The 17,546-nt window shown below is 33.6% G+C and overlaps 1 protein-coding gene across 2 annotated transcripts in view; it reads left to right on the top strand.

The window, feature by feature from the left end:
• LOC140436039 (uncharacterized) overlaps window positions 1-17,546 on the top strand; it is a 38,370-nt gene that overhangs the window by 1,645 nt on the left and 19,179 nt on the right. Inside the window, exons 2-3 of one of the 2 annotated variants that reach the window (XM_072524751.1) lie at window positions 6,957-7,088; window positions 11,479-11,731. In XM_072524751.1, the coding sequence (XP_072380852.1) occupies window positions 6,957-7,088; window positions 11,479-11,731 (385 nt within the window). The remainder of the gene's footprint in view (window positions 1-6,956; window positions 7,089-11,478; window positions 11,732-17,546) is intronic. The other variant, XM_072524752.1, reaches the window with a different exon arrangement.

Genomic DNA, 17,546 nt, shown 5'->3' with positions numbered 1-17,546 from the left:
GGTACTGTTCTGTAATTACTACAATCTATTGGTGTTCTTTTTTTACTTCATTCTATTGAAAAGTTCTTTAGGTTCTTGATGACTTGGGTATTCTTGTATTTCACATCATATGACATTGATGTGGCTATTTTTATCCCTTTTACCCAATTGTTTTATTTGTGTATTTAGTTCTGGGATCCGTTGACTTCTATCTGTGAGGATTTTTGTACAGCTCTTTACCTCTTTCCGTTTTTCTACTAGTTTCATCGTTTTCATTCATGTCTCTGTAATATTTCTTTGGGATTTGCCGAATCTAAAGCGTTAAAAATTCATTGTTTTCTGTCTGTCCAAATGTTTTCTGGACCTCCTGTAGCATCTGGTATCCCACTTTTTGTAGAGCCAATTGAAATCTCCTTAGGTCATTAAGTACCTTTTTGGTTGTGTTTATTGTTTTTGTCATTCTGTGAAACTTTATTTTGAATTCTGCTTTTAGTAAGAGGGAAGAATAATTAATCGAACTATATTAAAAACCAATAAAGGATATACTCATAAGAAGGCGGTGGGAAGTGACTTTGAAGTCAGGTACACAAAAATAACGAACTAAAAAAATACACAAATAATCCACAGAGATAATTGGAAAATATCACACGGCTATAGATAGGCATACAGATGAAAATTGCTTATATTTATCTATCTCTATTTAGACCGTTTATTCTTTATATTTTGGATTTTTCATTTATTTTACATCTTGTTTAAATGAAATTCACGTATTATAAGATAAGAATGACTTAATATAGGTATTATTAGACAAATGTAATAATAAATAGAATGATAGCTTTTGACTCGCTAAGATGCAGGGGAACGGAACCTGTCAATAAAATATGACAATATTTTAAAACTAATTTAAAAAAAAACCTCTCAGCCACAATGACGTGGACAAGCTCTTTATTTATTGTTAAAATGTTAGAGGACTTCGAACAAAATTAACAACTCTGACACTAAATGTTTCTAACAGCTTCTTCGATGTAATTATATTTACTGAAACATAGTTAACATGACTATAAGCGATGCTGGACTGGGTTTACTTAATATGCTTTCTAATGATAGAACCGGATACAGGAATCCAGTAATTTCAGCCGTGGAGGTGGTGTGTTATTGCGTAACTGTTAAGAAAAAGTTCTTAACAAGAATTATCCCTTCGGGGATTCTGTAAAACGGGTGTTTGTTCAATTGAACAAAAAATCTTATTGGGCGCAGTATATATTATATTTAGATCCAGATAGAGGGAATTAATCAATATCAAATGCACTTAGTTTAAGTGAGCAATATTCTAATTCAAAGATTTATTTCTTTTATGCTGTTTGGGCACTAGAAGATTTTTGTTTATTTGCACACCTTTATCCCTCTATCTGTCTAGCTGAAGTAGAAGCCATTGAAATTATTTTTAATATATGTACTAATACTACTATCGGTTCACAGCGTTCTCCGACGCCTTCCGACTCCTAACCGCCATTCTTCTCTATTTAACCATTAGCCTGGAGGGATTTCTCTTTCCTCTACATCTTTTTCAATTCCCTCTCTCCAGCTTCTTCTCGGCCTTCCTCTTTTTTTTTTCTTCCTTGTGGTGTCCACGTCAAAATCTGTTTCGGAATCCTGTCATCAGGCATTCTCTGTACATGGCCGTACCATATTAACTGTTTTGTTTTTATGTCATCAACTATTGTATGCTTGACTCCCATCATTTCTCGTATTCTCTCATTTGGTATCCGATCTCTTCTTGATTTACCTGCTGCTCTTTTCTAGAAGTCCATTTCTGTTCCAACAGTTTCTTTGTTATTTGTTTCATTGGCCAAACTTCACTGCCATATGTGATTACACTTTTAAGTATGGTGTTGTATATGAGTTGTTTGTTCGCTTTAGATATTGTTTGGTCCCACAGAATGCCATTCATCATGGATATGGCTCTTCTACCCTGTATGTTTCTGTCTTTTATAGCAGCATCGAGTGTTCCATCTTGAGTTATTTTTATACCCAGGTACTTGTATTCATCACAGTGTCTAATTTCTACCCCATCGTCTAATATAATGGACTGCTTTGTCTCTCCAATACACATGGTTTCAGTTTTCTTAATATTGACTTCACTTGTTATATTCTTCTATTAGCTTCCGAGTCATGTAACTCAAGTCGTTATGATCCTGAGCAATCAGTATTTGGTCATCAGCGAAACATAAGGTGTACAGTGTAGTCTCGTCGTTGAGAGGGATTCCCATGCCATTATATTTTCTTTTCCACAGCTTGAGTGCTTGTTCCAGATAAATTTTGAAAAGAGTAGGCGAAATACAGCAACCCTGCTTTAGTCCTTTCGTGACCTTAAATCCCTCAGATATCCTTGATCCAGTTTTAATTTTTGCAGTCGTTCTATTATACAGACTTTGGACTGCTTTGATAAGACCATGCTTAATGTTGGTTTGCTGTAGGGTTGACCATAATTTACTGAGGGGTACACTGTCATATGCTTTTTGTAAGTCTAAGTCTGTTTAATATATGTGCCTTTTACAATTTTTGTCAGTCCAATAACATTTTCAATAATACTAGATGAGTCACTTTAGACCTCATTCTATGTCCTGAAGAATTATTATTTGTTAAAAGGGCCGTAGATATTTTAATTCCAGAAGATATTTATCACTCTCCGTTTAAAACAATATTATATTTTAAAGTTGGTAATGAAATGACAACTGGAAAGGAAACCTACTATGATTTCATGATTTCATGATTTTCATGATTTCAAAATGCAAACTTTATAGTTATGCGCCAATGTTTGAAAACTGTCAATTGGGACAATTTTTTACAAGATAAAGAAATTCTTGTTATACTTTCAGTGTTTTATGATAATTTGTACTCTATAATTAGGTTGTGTGTTCCTTTAAAAAGAGAGCGTTTAAAAAAATTTCGCGGTTTTTCCGTTCTTAGAAATTCAATTTATTCCACCCGACGCAACTTAGATACAACAAATTCCCAACTTCTTAAAACCTACAATGACATCCACTCTTTCAATATACATCCATTATTATGGGACACTTTCGATCGTCTTTCTCACCAAAAAGCCCAACACATTTCTGACAACAAAACCGTAACCCAGAAACGCAAACTGGACCAACTTATCTCTCAGCAAAATCCACCGCCCATTTCAAATCAACAACCTTCTACTGTTGTTCACAATTTCTTAGCCATTCACATATCTGATTCAGCTACCAAAGCTCTGTCAAAAGGCTTCAATTTCTCTGTCACTCCTCTTTACATTCCAACTGAGAAAATTATTTGTCAAACTGAAGAAGCTATTTCCTATCTTCCTTCCGACCAAGCCGAAGTTGCCAGACAAGATGTCGCCAGAATTCTCCGTACTTCCAAACCCCCACCTTCAAATATCAGTCTTTCAGAAAGACGTGCCCTCAAAGAACTTTACAACAACCCTGACATCGTCATCCTTCCGGCCGGCAAAGGTAATGCCACCGTCATTCTCAACTCTTCTAACTATTTCGACAAAATGTCCGGTCCCAAATGATCCAACCACATATCTAGAAAAAACGACCAAATCCATTATAAATAAGTCTACTCTGCCTTCAGACCTCAAAAAATCGCTTATACCCAGAAAATCATCCCGAATTCCAAAGATATACGGCCTTCCAAAAATCCATAAGCCCAATGTTCCCCTAAGACCCATCGTCAGTGCATACAAATGTCCCAGTCAGAAATTGACAAAACATCTCGCTTCATCCTTACAACCATTAGCCGAAAACGCCTCGTCCTTTGTCAAAAACTCTTTTCATTTCATTGATCTTCTGAAAAACTTTTCTATTTCACCCTCAGACATACTAGTCAGTTTTGACATTGTTTCTTTATTCACCAACAGTCCCATCGATGAAATCATTTCTATCTTGGACTCTAAACATCATATTCCCCCAGACACATTATCTCTTATAAAACACTGCATGTCTAATACATATTTCACGTTCCAAAATCATTTCTATCGTCAAATCAAAGGTGCCCCAATGGGATCGCCTCTCTCTTCCATAATAGCAGATATATACATGGAACATTTCGAAAAAGTAGCCTTGTCCTCGTCAAATCTCAAACCCACCTGCTGGTTACGGTACGTTGATGACACCTTTGTCATTTGGCCCCATGGTAAAGACACATTAGATCTCTTCCTCTCCCACCTGAATGGAATACATCCCAGCATTCAATTCACGATGGAAGTTGAGTCTGAAGCGTCTTTGCCATTCCTTGATGTTCTTATTCAGAAAAATCTACCTCACAGTTTTTCCTATTCCGTGTACCGGAAACCCACTCATACAAACCGCTATCTCAATGCTCAGTCACATCATCACCCCGCCCAACCTAATTCAGTCATCAACACTCTTATTTCCCGTTCCATAAGACTTAGCGACAACAATCATAGGTCATCCGAAATCAATTCAATAAGACAAACACTCCTACAAAACGGCTACCACAAAACCCAAATCAATAGAAGCATTCAAAAACTTCTAAACCCCATTCCATCCAAAAAAGAAACCTTGCCGCCGCATCAACCCAAAATCTTTCTACCTTTCATTAAAGGTATTACTGACAAGATCAGTAGAACTCTTATCCCTCTTAATATCAAAACCATCTTCACCACTCACTCCAAATTGTCCAGTCTCGTCAGATCCGTAAAAGACCAAATCCCCAATGAAGACCATGGTGTCTACGAGATACCTTGTTCCAGTTGCCCACGTACATACGTAGGACAGTCAAACTAAATCCATAACCGTATTTACGAACATTCTCTATCAGTCAAACATTCCGATACCACTTCAGCCCTAGCCCAACATCATATTCAGACAGGCCACAAAATAGATTTCGAAAAAGCAAAAACCATCGCTCCCATCCGCTCATTAAAAGCGAGAATCATTCGTGAAGCTATCGAAATCGAAAAACGGCCTAACAGCTTGAACACGCGCGATGACGCGAAACGATTGCCGGCAACATGGCGACCCCTGCTTCAGCGACCTCCCGCCCACACCGCTCAGGCCACGTCAGTTTAGACCACGTCAGCGCATACCGTTCCCGCGCATACAGCGAGTATAAAAGCAGCCACACAGGGTAAGACCGGTTATCACTCGACACTGAGGAGTAGGCAGATTGAGACCTCAGTGCCGAGAGACAGTTCTTGCAATATAGAACACGATACTGGTACGTCTCGAGTGAGGGGAGTAGGCAGATTGAGACCCCGAACTCGAACCGAACCGTATCACTCTTGATAATGGCTCCAAAATGGGTGCCGAAACGTCGAGTTTTAAATTCTTAACGCGGTTCTTCCCGAGAACTCAGTAATTTTCATATATATATATATATATATATATATATATATATATATATATATATATATATATATATATATATATATATATATATATATATATATATATATATATATATTCATGGATTCTACAGTATTCACTGCCTTCCCTCGCTCAACCTTTTCCATCTCTCTCTGTTATCCCATCCTCCATCGTTTAGACCTCTCTTACTCATGGCTTCGTCTATTTCGTTCCTGCAGGATTTTCGGGGTCGTCCTCTTTTCCTCCTTCCTATGGGGCTCCATTCGGTTATTCTCTTTATCCATGTGCTGTCACTAGTTCTTCTTACATGTCCATACCACTTAGTCTTTTTTGTTCTATGTATGATAGTATGTCTGTTTCTATTGATGTTCTTTGCTTTATTTCGTCATTACTTCTCCTATCCATTCTTGTTACTCTGCAGCATATTCGCAGGCATTCCATCTCTGATGCTACTATCTTACTGCTGTTTTTCTTGTTTATGATCCAATTTTCAGCCCCATATGTCATAATACTTCGCACTATTGTTTTATAAATCTGTGGTTTTGTCTTCATATTTAGGTGTATATGTCGGTTAGATAGCCAAGCGGGCTGGGCGGCCGGTTCTCATTCGCTTCACTGCGAGTGGTTCAGTGGTTCGATTCCCAGCTCGGTGTATAGAAAACAAAAAGGCTAACGCAGCAGTTTAAAATTCTAAATGAATCTGCGGCTTAGACTAGAATATGCTGGTGTCTGATCGGCTTATGGTGGAGCAGTACGGCAAGAGATAAGGGCTTGCGTCTCAGTGATACTCCTCCATAGATCCCTACCGGAAGGGCGAGGCGCCTAAATATCGGTGTATATATATATTTAGGTGTATATCCCACCATACTAAGTTAAGTTGTCGGATTGCTGTTCTTGTTTGTCCTAATCTTTGTGTAATTTCTTCCTCTGTTGTTGCCTTTTTCGTGATTATAAACTATAAACCCCAAGTATTTAAATTTATCCTTTCCTTTGATTGTTACGTTGTCATCAATCTGTAGATCTTCTATGTCTTCTTTACTTGTAGATAGGTACTCTGTTTTCGTGAGGTTAATATCTAGGCCAGCCTTGGTATATTCTTCTTGTAGTTTCTTCATCATGTAGCTGAGATCGTCTTGGTCTTGTGAAATCACTACTTGATCGTCTGCAAAGCTTAACGTATATAGGTATTCGTTCCTTACCGGTATTCCCATGCCTTCGCATTTTCTTTTCCATGTAGTCAAGGCTTTCTCTAAGCGTATCCGTTAACATTTACATAAGTATATATTGTATACGTATCACTACAATCAAGAGACTTGATGGGTAGGAGAATATAATATTAACTGTATAGGTAGATAAGTTAATTTTATTTTTTTACATTTATTTTCTTACTACCTAATCTAAACTAATACTAGATGTATAGAATATGGATGAAGAATCAATAAAATCCGTGACGTATTTGACGTGAAAACACTTTTGAAATCCAGATCAGTCGAATAGTATTAAAGATCAAATTTGTGACACAAATGAGATCAGATATACTCTTTAGGCACTTAATAACATTAAATTTTACACATTCTAAAATATACTTTATTTCAGATAAACGCCATCATTTACTATGAAACAGGCTGTCCTTACGACAAAAGTTTTATTGAACAACAGTTCAATCCCATAATAGAGGGAAATTTATCCAAATTTGTCAATTTACAATTATTATCTTTTGATGCAAAGGTAAGTTCTTTTACAAATAAATATTATCTAAAAATAAGTAGCACCCTTTTCCACTAAAACTTTTTTGGTGGCGCTTAAGGTGGGAGGGGGGTCGGGAATCATTTTTTTAAATTTTTTTATTTGATAGTATTTGTTCAAGAGTATCCAGTTAAAATTTCAGAGTGATCTGAGCAAAATTATGGGAGTTTTAGGCATTTATGAATGAGTGAGTTGAGTGAGTGAGGTGAGTGAGAGAGTGAGTGAGATGAGTGTGAGTGTGTGAGGTGAGTAATTAAGGTAAGTGAGTAAGGTTAGTGAGGTAAGTAGGTTGGTGAGTGAATGAGGTGAGTGAATGAGATGAGTGAGTAAGGTGAGTGAGTGCTAATTTCAGCAGTAGTTTTGGAAGTAATTTTTATTTTATAATAATATTTTTATAAAATAATTTTATTTTCATAACCCCTATTTCCAAAAAATCTAAACAAAAATATGTTTTCAAAATATTATTTGGAAAATAAAAAATAATATCTTATTTTTAATTAAAAGACGTAATTTTTCCTAGGTTTTATTCTTAACTGATATATTCTTCGGTATAAAATGCTTAATTAACATTGATATTAAAGTTCACGTTTAAACGAATTGTCGTGGTTTCGCCTATCAATCGATTGTCCGACGTCAGATTGATGCGACGGTGGCTCAAGCCTTTTTCTTAAGGCATCTTAATACACTTTACTATTTTTATTAAAAAAAGTCAAAATTTTACTTTAAAATAAGTTTATTTTAACGTTTTGATTTCCAGTTTATATATATATATATATATATATATATATATATATATATATATATATATATATATATATATATATATATATATATATATATATATGTATATATATATATACAAACAACACAGTTTATTAGGGTTGCAGTCAGAAAATTGGCCGGGATGTTAATGAAACACTCTTATGACTTTTCGTCTAGCTTTCGGAATCGTTTTGTTCCTTTTTCAAGACTCTATAATAAGAAAAAAGTGTAAATATTTATAAAATATCACAAATCTTCAGTGCAACTTACTAGTCGTTGAGATTATTTACAAAAGCATAGACACTCAACATTAATAACAACACACATAAAATATAAAATAGTGGACAAAATACATTTAAAATTCTTTAAAATTTAGGTACAAGTAGTAAAAATTTTGTTGTCATCTTTTACACAAAACAAGTAAAGAAGGACATTTTTTGAACACAATATACAATGAATGTAAACAATTTTTAAAATCACATCCAGAAATTTACATTGTTAGGAGTGACAAGGGAAATGTAACAGTGGCAATGTATAAGAATGATTACATTGAAAAAAGTAATAGTTTATTAAATGACACAAAAAGTTACATCAAACTTAAGAACAGTCCAGTGTGCACCCTTCAACAAAAGGCAAACAAACTGGTGTCAGATTTAGCTTCTTCCAAATCCATAACAACAGAAGTTGCAAAATCCTTGAAAATTTACAATGCAGTTGCACCCAGGTTTTATACACTGCCTAAAGTTCACAAACCTACTATTTCAATGAGACCTATTGTCTCTTCCATTGATGCTCCTAATAGTAAACTTGCTAAACACCTCACAGATATCCTCACAATTGCCTATAACGAATCCAATGAATTCTATATTAGAGATTCTTTCACGTTTAGTAACGTCATTAACAATGTTAAAGTTCCAAATAATTATATACTGATTAGTTTAGACGTTGTGTCACTGTTTACAAACTTACCACTAGATGCTATTCTTAACAGCATCAAAAATAACTGGAACAGCATCTCTCCGCATACCAAGATCAGTTTAGATGATTTCATAAGAGTTTTAACATTTATATTTGACTCTAACATCTTTTTATTCAATGGTAATTTCTTTAAACAAATCTTTGGCACTCCAATGGGCAGCAAAATATCCCCCATACTATGTAACTTTGTTTTGGATAAACTTATAACAACGTGTAAAGAAAGGATACCTTTTCACATACCTTTTATTAAACGATATGTTGATGATTTGATTTTATCGGTCCCTGAAAACAAAGTAACTGATGTGTTAAACACCTTTAACGCCCAATGTGAACACCTAAAGTTTACGGTTGAGAGAGAGGCTGATAATATGATTCCTTTTTTAGACATGCTAATCCATCGTGGCAATGATGGCATGCTAAGGACGGAGTGGTATCGTAAACCTTGTTTTAGTAACCGTTTTATAAACTTTCATTCTCAACATCCATCCAAGATGAAAACAAATTTGGTTTTGGCCCTGAAAACTAGGGTTATCAACTTCTCACACATCGAGTTCAGAGACAAGGGACTAAAAAAGCTGAGATCTATATTACAAGAGAACTCTTATCCTATAGGGCTGTTAAATAAACTCATTTTCGGTTCTCCGTTTCCTTCGCATTTTTCTGACAACCAAAATTTTCACAACAATGAGGTCCGACAATTGACATTGACACAGAACACATCAGTGATACCATCCAAAATAACTTATGGTTGCCTACCTTACATTCCAGTTTTGACACCGAAGCTAATGAACATCTTCAAAAATGTTAGTGATTTAAAAATTACAACCAAAAATGTGAAAACGATATCGAAGTTGTACACAAAAACAAAAGATCCTTTCACAATACAGGAGTCATCGAATATTGTTTATTCTATACCGTGCAATAATTGCAACAAAATATATATAGGAGAATCATCTCGTAATTTTCACAGTAGGGTGATCTCACATCGTAGCGATATAAAAACCAAAAAAATAAATGCATGTGCATTGACAGAACATGCATTAACGTTGAAACATGAATTTAATTTCGAGGATTCCTGTATTTTGGCAAAGGAAAAGAACCATTCAAAATGTGTTTTCTTGGAAATGTGTTCCATAAAATCAAGTACATCTTGCATCAATAAAAAGTCAGACATAGATAAACTGAGCAACATTTATTGTTACTTACTGGAAAAACATCCAAAATAAAATTAATATCTACCTGTACCCGTACCCACACAAATTACAGTTATATGCATAACATGTTGCATACCATTAAGACAGGTTTAAAAATTAAAATCACCTAAGATGGGCCTCTAGTATTTTTAAAAAGAAACATGATATTAAATACACCTAATTACTTTTTAATCATAGGATTTTTTCTTTTTGTTCTCTATGTGCCAGAGTTAAAACACACTATATAGTAAAAGATGACAACAAAATTTTTACTACTTGTACCTAAATTTTAAAGAATTTTAAATGTATTTTGTCCACTATTTTATATTTTATGTGTGTTGTTATTAATGTTGAGTGTCTATGCTTTTGTAAATAATCTCAACGACTAGTAAGTTGCACTGAAGATTTGTGATATTTTATAAATATTTACACTTTTTTCTTATTATAGAGTCTTGAAAAAGGAACAAAACGATTCCGAAAGCTAGACGAAAAGTCATAAGAGTGTTTCATTAACATCCCGGCCAATTTTCTGACTGCAACCCTAATAAACTGTGTTGTTTGTTTATATTGACAGTCACTAATATCCAGTAATTCTTGTATATATATATATATATATATATATATATATATATATATATATATATATATATATATATATATATATATATATATATATATTATATCAAAGAATTTAAAAACAGTTAGAAGAAACCAGTTTAAAAAAATTGCTCTACGATTATTCTGGAAGTAAGTCCCTAACAAACTCGAGCTAAAAAATATTTCCGGTTCGTGTTGATGGATTTTAATCTTTCTTTTTATACTTGTTATAAACTCTTTGCGCACATGATGAATATGCCGTTTGTTAAAACGGCATATTTTATTTAATTAATTTAATTACTAATTTACTAATGTTTGTATTTTGAGAACGATTTCCGAAGTGGAAATTGAAAAGTCAATAAACGTACTTTAACCTTTAGTTGTGGCTTATTCCCATTTAAATAGTAATTACTTTAAAATGCCCTAAGAAAATAGCTTCAGAACAATATTAAAAATTTATTGATATAATTTTTAAAAACATTTTTTCGTGCTAGTCAATTTAAATTGTACAATGAGATATAACTGATCATATTCCTAGGTTATTTTAAATAATCAATAGCTATTGACCAGTCTATGTTGGTCCACCAGACAATCCTGAGTTCTTGTTGTGACTTCTTTGGAGGATTCAAATCGTCCTAATAGTTTTAAATTCGACAGAAAGAAAGTAACTATCTACTACACAGGTCTGTTGAAGAAAGCTTATATTTAAGAACAATCGGAGATTGATTCTAAAAAAATTTAAAACAATAAATAATATAAAAAATAAATAATTTATAAAAATTATTTTTTATAGTTTTTTACCGATGGTGTTTACCGGTACTGATCTATTTTGTTGATTGTAGGGGCAGCCATATATGCATGGTTGTTTGGGTCCGCGGGATAGGCATTGCACTGGACAAATTGACTATTCCGATAAATATTTTACACCTATCCCAACCGGTGTTAACGAATGGTGCTTTAAAGATATGATTTGCATTTTAAAAGAATTAAAAAAGCGATTCAGAAAACAGCCTATTAATTCTAAAGAAGAGTTTTGCGAGATTTCTGATCTATCATTTTTCTTTACACCAAATTTGTGTTGGAATCCTCGTACTGGTAAGTATTTGATAATCAGTAAAATTACAGTTATCTACCTTCATCTTCTCTCCGTACCGTGTTCATTACTAAACGTTGGTTATCCATATTAGCTATCATAATATTATTTACCGCAGCTTTGAAGCGAGACGATCAAGACTGACACCAAACTACTCACGCAGGTTATGCCATAATGTTCTTCTTCGGACGGTGCGCTTCTTTAGATCCTCTACGTTTCAGATTTAAGGATTTAAATGGCACATCTCTGTGTAAGCAATCTTTGAATAAAATAACACCAAAATCTTTTTCGTACCTTAACCACTTTGTCTGTAGCCATTTAAATTGTTCATTATTTACATCTTTATGTCTTTGAACCAACGGACCTTTAAGAAGAGAAGAAAAATCTAAAAAGTCTGTTATCTTCATATGAACTACATCAAATTTGGGACTGCTAGATTTTATTAGCTGCATCCAGTCATGGGGATGGTAAATCTGTATTTCGATTTTATTCTTTTTCTTTTCAATTATGCTATGGTCGGTGTCCACTTCTAGATGACTATGCCCCGGTATCATAAACTTATGGTCTATTGTATCGATATTAAGTGTTTGTAGAACCTATGTGAACATTGCACTCACGTGGAAGTTTCTATTTTGACCAGCACATGTGTCAGAGTAGAAGATGACGTGTTTTACGGTTGGCAATAAGGAGGTCTGCAAATGTTTGTATAAACAGGAGGCAATTTGGTTAGCCCCTCGAGCAGCAATGGATTCGTACCACACATAGCACAAGGCTTTTCCAGTTCTGTTGTCATGTATTGTTAGGTTGTAAGTCCACAATTGTCTTTTATAAAAAGCAACTGAGGAACTTAATGATGGTGTCGGCAGACACTGTTGTAAATCAAATGTGAAAGTCTGCACCGTGATGTCATCTTTACTTAGTTGTGTATCAAATCTTTTCTCCTGATATGCCTGATCTGTTGATATTTTATGCCTGTCGTGTTCACCAACAAGTTCGGCTTTAGATTGTTCATCTGTACAAAGTTGTATTTGCATGTGAAATTTATCACAAGAGAAACAAGTGTCAATTCTAGGCTTTTTAAATGATAGTTTCATTTTGTGGAATTCTTGTCCATAGATCTTGATAGAAACTGGATTTTGGTGGCATTTTTTGTACAGTTCATGCATTCTTCGTAATGTTAAGTGGGATGGTAAATATTTCTTCGAAGTAGTGTTTCTTGTATAATGGCTTTCATAGGATGGAAATGATTTTATATGAGTTTTTATCTCCTCTCGTTTTTTATCTGAAATTTTATGTTTGGGTGTGAAATTAATGCCACGCATATCATCAGTCTGTGTACAAGCAACAGATGCTCTTTTTTTAACGCCACTGTCTTTATGAAGTTGTCACTTTCATCCAAAATCTTTAATAAACAACCTCGACAAACTGGTTGACGACTACCATTGACAAACAAAAAATATTTGTAAGTTTTCAGTCTAAACTTTTCCTTTTCTGGATCAAGTGTGCGCTGTCTTGCTGTAGTTTTATCTTTAATTGCCATTAATGATCCCATAAATGCTGCACGTTTGGAATATGATCCCAATTTCCAGTACTCTGTAAATATAGCTTGCCGTATCTCAGCTGATAATCGTTCTTTGCATTTCATTCGACATATTGTTAACTCTTTAACTCGTCTCTCGGGTATTACTTTCCCTTTAAGCGTTTTATATTTCAGACCGAAGTTACGTTTAAATTTTTTTTCTTTTTTCAATATACGTGATTGTGTAGGGTTAGTGCTAAGTTGTGGCGGATGTAAGGGCTGTTCCACGGTTTCTTCATCTGAAGACGTTGAGTCATCGGCCGACGGTTGATACTGAGGATCTTTTGTCGAATCATCACTAGAAAAGTCACTTTCTTCATTACATTTAGTAAAAACACCGGATGAAATTTCTTCTATTTCTCCTCCTTCAATACATTCAGTAAAACGACCTGATGAGGTTTCTTCTGTTTCTCCTCCTTCAATACTTTCTTCAATACATTTAGTAAAAACACCTGATGAGGTGTCTTCTGTTTCTCCTTCTTCAATACATTTAGCAAAACCACCTGATGAAGTTTCTTCTGTTTCTCCTCCTAAAACAAAAAAAAATAATTATAACATATCGGCATACCCCTGTTAACAAACAACCCTACAAATTTCTGCTACGATATAATCATTATCAATGTAAAAGACTTCTAAACCGTTCAAAATTTATAAGAAACGACAAACATATCCAATAGTAAATTTTTCTAGAGTTAAACGAGAGCTAGAATATAAAAAAATACCTATTGTAAATTTTCTAAAATAAAATCATTCCTTTTAGAAGTTGTAAATTAAAAATCGATATGGCACTAACAATCATAATATGATATTAACCTGTGTACTGAATAATTGTACAATGTTTTCTTAGCATTCTATTGCTGCATGATTCATTCATTAGTAACCCAAGAAATCCAAACACACGTACATAATAATTACATACTAATAAAAATATACTTACTTTCGTTATTTCCTTTAGATAAACACATTTTAACCAAACGTCTGGCTCTTTGTCCCAACATGCCGCTGTTTAACGATAACTATTATAACTTAGCTAAACAATGTTCAATATGCAATATCACCACATTCGCACACAAAATGTTCTGTGAGACTACAGCTGAGACCTGTGTTTATCTGAGATTTAAGAACGTTTGACCTCGTAGAATCAACTACGATTTGTGTATAATATGCCTGAGTTTATTAGGTGAATTACATATCTTACAATTTCATTATAACATAAGTCATATATACAGACGCCATTTCGTTTAGGTACCTTAACATAAGTCGAGTTATGTGATTTAGTCGGTATTAGAACTGTAATGTAAGTGTATGTTGAAAAGGTACAATTTTCAGTGTGATTATAAAGGAAGTAGATTGACTTATGTGCTTTGGTCAGTTGATGAGTCGGACCGAAATGCGATCATTTATGTAGAAAACCAAATTTGACAAATTTTGACTTATGTGCTTTAGTCCGCCGACCCGACAATTATGTAGTCGTCTACCGGTGTTTTGCTGAATACCATATATTTAGTTTTTAAAGTATTAAGTTTTAAGCCATAATATTTGCATCCTCCAGGAACACTCTCAATTAAGAACTGTAATTTATTCGCAGAACTCAAGCAACACAATATTGCCCGCATATCTTAGATTACTTATTTTAATTTCGTTGACCCTGATACCGACATCAATTATCATCAAATTAAAAAACAGTTGCGACAAGATTCACCCCTGTCTAACCCTATGAAGAATTTCATTTGATTCAAAAGTATCTAGGCCGATTATGACATTTGCTTGCTGGAGATAGTAGAGATTTTGTATAGGTTTTAGGTCTTTGTCATCTATTTCTACTCGTTCTAGAATTTTTATGAGTTTTTAATGTCTTACTTTATTAAATGCTGTCTCAAAGTATATAAAGTCTATATACACATGATGATTGACATCTCCACATTGCAGCATTTTCGTTTTACCCCGTATATATTAAAGTAACGAAAAAAAAACTTAACCATTTTGCGTCTCTAAAATTGATAGTATAAACATTTTCGAGTCTGTTTATAATAATTATAATTGCTCTTTCGATTGATCTTTGTTTCGCCTTTGAAGAATTTTGTCATCGAAAATTGGTTGGTGTAGCAGTCAATGAAAACAGCTTGGATTCTGAACGAATGAACATTCTTTTCGGTTAGAGTTTCAAAAACCGGCTTAATTCAATGAGTTTTGGTTAGAAAGAAGTGATTTAATCTCGAATTGCTATGTGGCAGTCTTTGTTTAGTGAGTTAGTTAATCACCGTTTTTTTGGATGCTGTATTTATACATACATACATACATTTATTATCGTTTATGTTTTTGATTTGCTTTCAGTTCAGTTTAAAAGTTTATAAATAAATATAAGTTTTATGGATCGGCTAATTGTCATCTTTTAGTTTTTCTTTTAAATAAAGTTAACCTTCATAATTAATTAATAATTCAGAAAAGTTTGGTATTTCATTTCGACATATGACAATCAGCATATTCTTTTCTGGCATTTGGTACATAAAGAAAAATTTTAAAGTCTGTTTTGTTAGAAGGTTCAATGTAACATTTGTTGATAAACATAGTTTAAATTCTGTTTTGTTAGAATGTCAGTGTAAACTCATTGTACATTGTAAGGTTTTTTGATAAACTTGTAACGAATTATTTTGCCTTCCACGTAGGGTATTACTATAAGGGGTTGAAAATTTTGGACAGAAGTTACTGAGGGTGGAGATAGGGCAAGCAAAATAAACGAAACTGATGCGAACGGCACTCAGGGTTTATTTGATGTAGCTGTTCCGTGGATAAGTGAATGGCAAGGGGGTTGGATTGGGGCAACTACACAAATAAAACAAAGGGGTACTTACATGAATCTCCTGGGGCAAATGGACAAACAAAACAACAGGAAGGACCTCTAGTTATTTAAAATAAGGAAGCCGCTTCGAGGTGTCAAGTTATAGCGATTACAACAACTAGTTGTAACTATTGAAATAATTATTAGAAATGCAAAATATATCTTTTTAAATGAAACTAAAAAAAGGGGTTATAAACTTTTTTTCTAAATAAATAAAAAAATGGTTTAGAAAAATAAATCAAACATTTATTGTTGTCTCTCCATAAACAGTTACAAAAATAAATGGCACAAATTACTATATAGATAGTTACAGACATAAATGCCAAAATATAAAAAAAAACACTTACATTGTCTTATCTCTTTAGAAACTCTGTTTACAAGTAGGAGGTGCTACAAAACTTACAAAGAAATTGTTAGAAATAAAGAAATATCTTTAAAATAAAACTTTTCATAGAGAAGTTAACCTTCTTTAAAAAACCAAAACAAATTAATATCAAGAATAATAAAACGAGCTGTCATGTGTCAACATTAAATTTAAAACAGAATAATTAAAATGACAGCTAACCACTCCCTAAGACATAGATTTTTAATTATTACAAATACTTAAATTTTAATGAAAGCAATTATTATTATTAAAAAACGTCCATTTTTACTTTGAAATTTAAACACAAAAAAGTTACCTTGATTGCACTAAATTGCACTTTAAAAGATTTCTGGGTTACATTCTCTGCCACACGGTCAAATCCACCTCCAAACTGTTAAAGATGCTCTGAGACGGCTTCTTAGGACAAATACAAACTTGAGGTTGAAAGTTTGGAACACAAACTTTGGACTGAGCTTCGTAAACAACAGGAACAGGTAGAATTAGACTGCAACTACACATTGATCTTTACAATTAACTTTACACTGCTACACATTTTCCATAACAAAGAAATAAATAGAAAAAATTTACGAATCTCAAGAAAATTCGGAGTAAACGCTGGAAGCAGTTGTCTCTGACAACGCCTCAGCGAGAGTGGCGCAAATATTTTTTCGACGAACCTTCTCAGCGGTCTAAATGGATGTTTGTATGAAACGTAAAAAGTATCGAACGGCTTAAATCAAAGAAAAATATCAAAGAATATGCGTCCGTGATATAAACAAACTTTAAAATGGTTTATTATCGACTCGGGAAGCAATTAATATCCACAAAAAGAGGATTGAAAATACGTAACTTGTACGACAAAAATACATGGAAATTATTGTTCGGTGTTTTAATACATATACGAGAGGATTTCAATATATACCAGAGAATTTAGAAATGCTACAAACTTCGATATTTTTATTTGTAATGACTGTTTATGTGATAAAAATAGGTATGCAATGTTTCTCTTTAAACCAGTTTAAAATTGTTTTTTTT

Source organism: Diabrotica undecimpunctata, chromosome 3 (genome assembly GCF_040954645.1).
Source record: "Diabrotica undecimpunctata isolate CICGRU chromosome 3, icDiaUnde3, whole genome shotgun sequence".
Taxonomy (NCBI): domain Eukaryota; kingdom Metazoa; phylum Arthropoda; class Insecta; order Coleoptera; family Chrysomelidae; genus Diabrotica; species Diabrotica undecimpunctata.
This window is presented reverse-complemented; position numbering and strand designations above follow the sequence as displayed.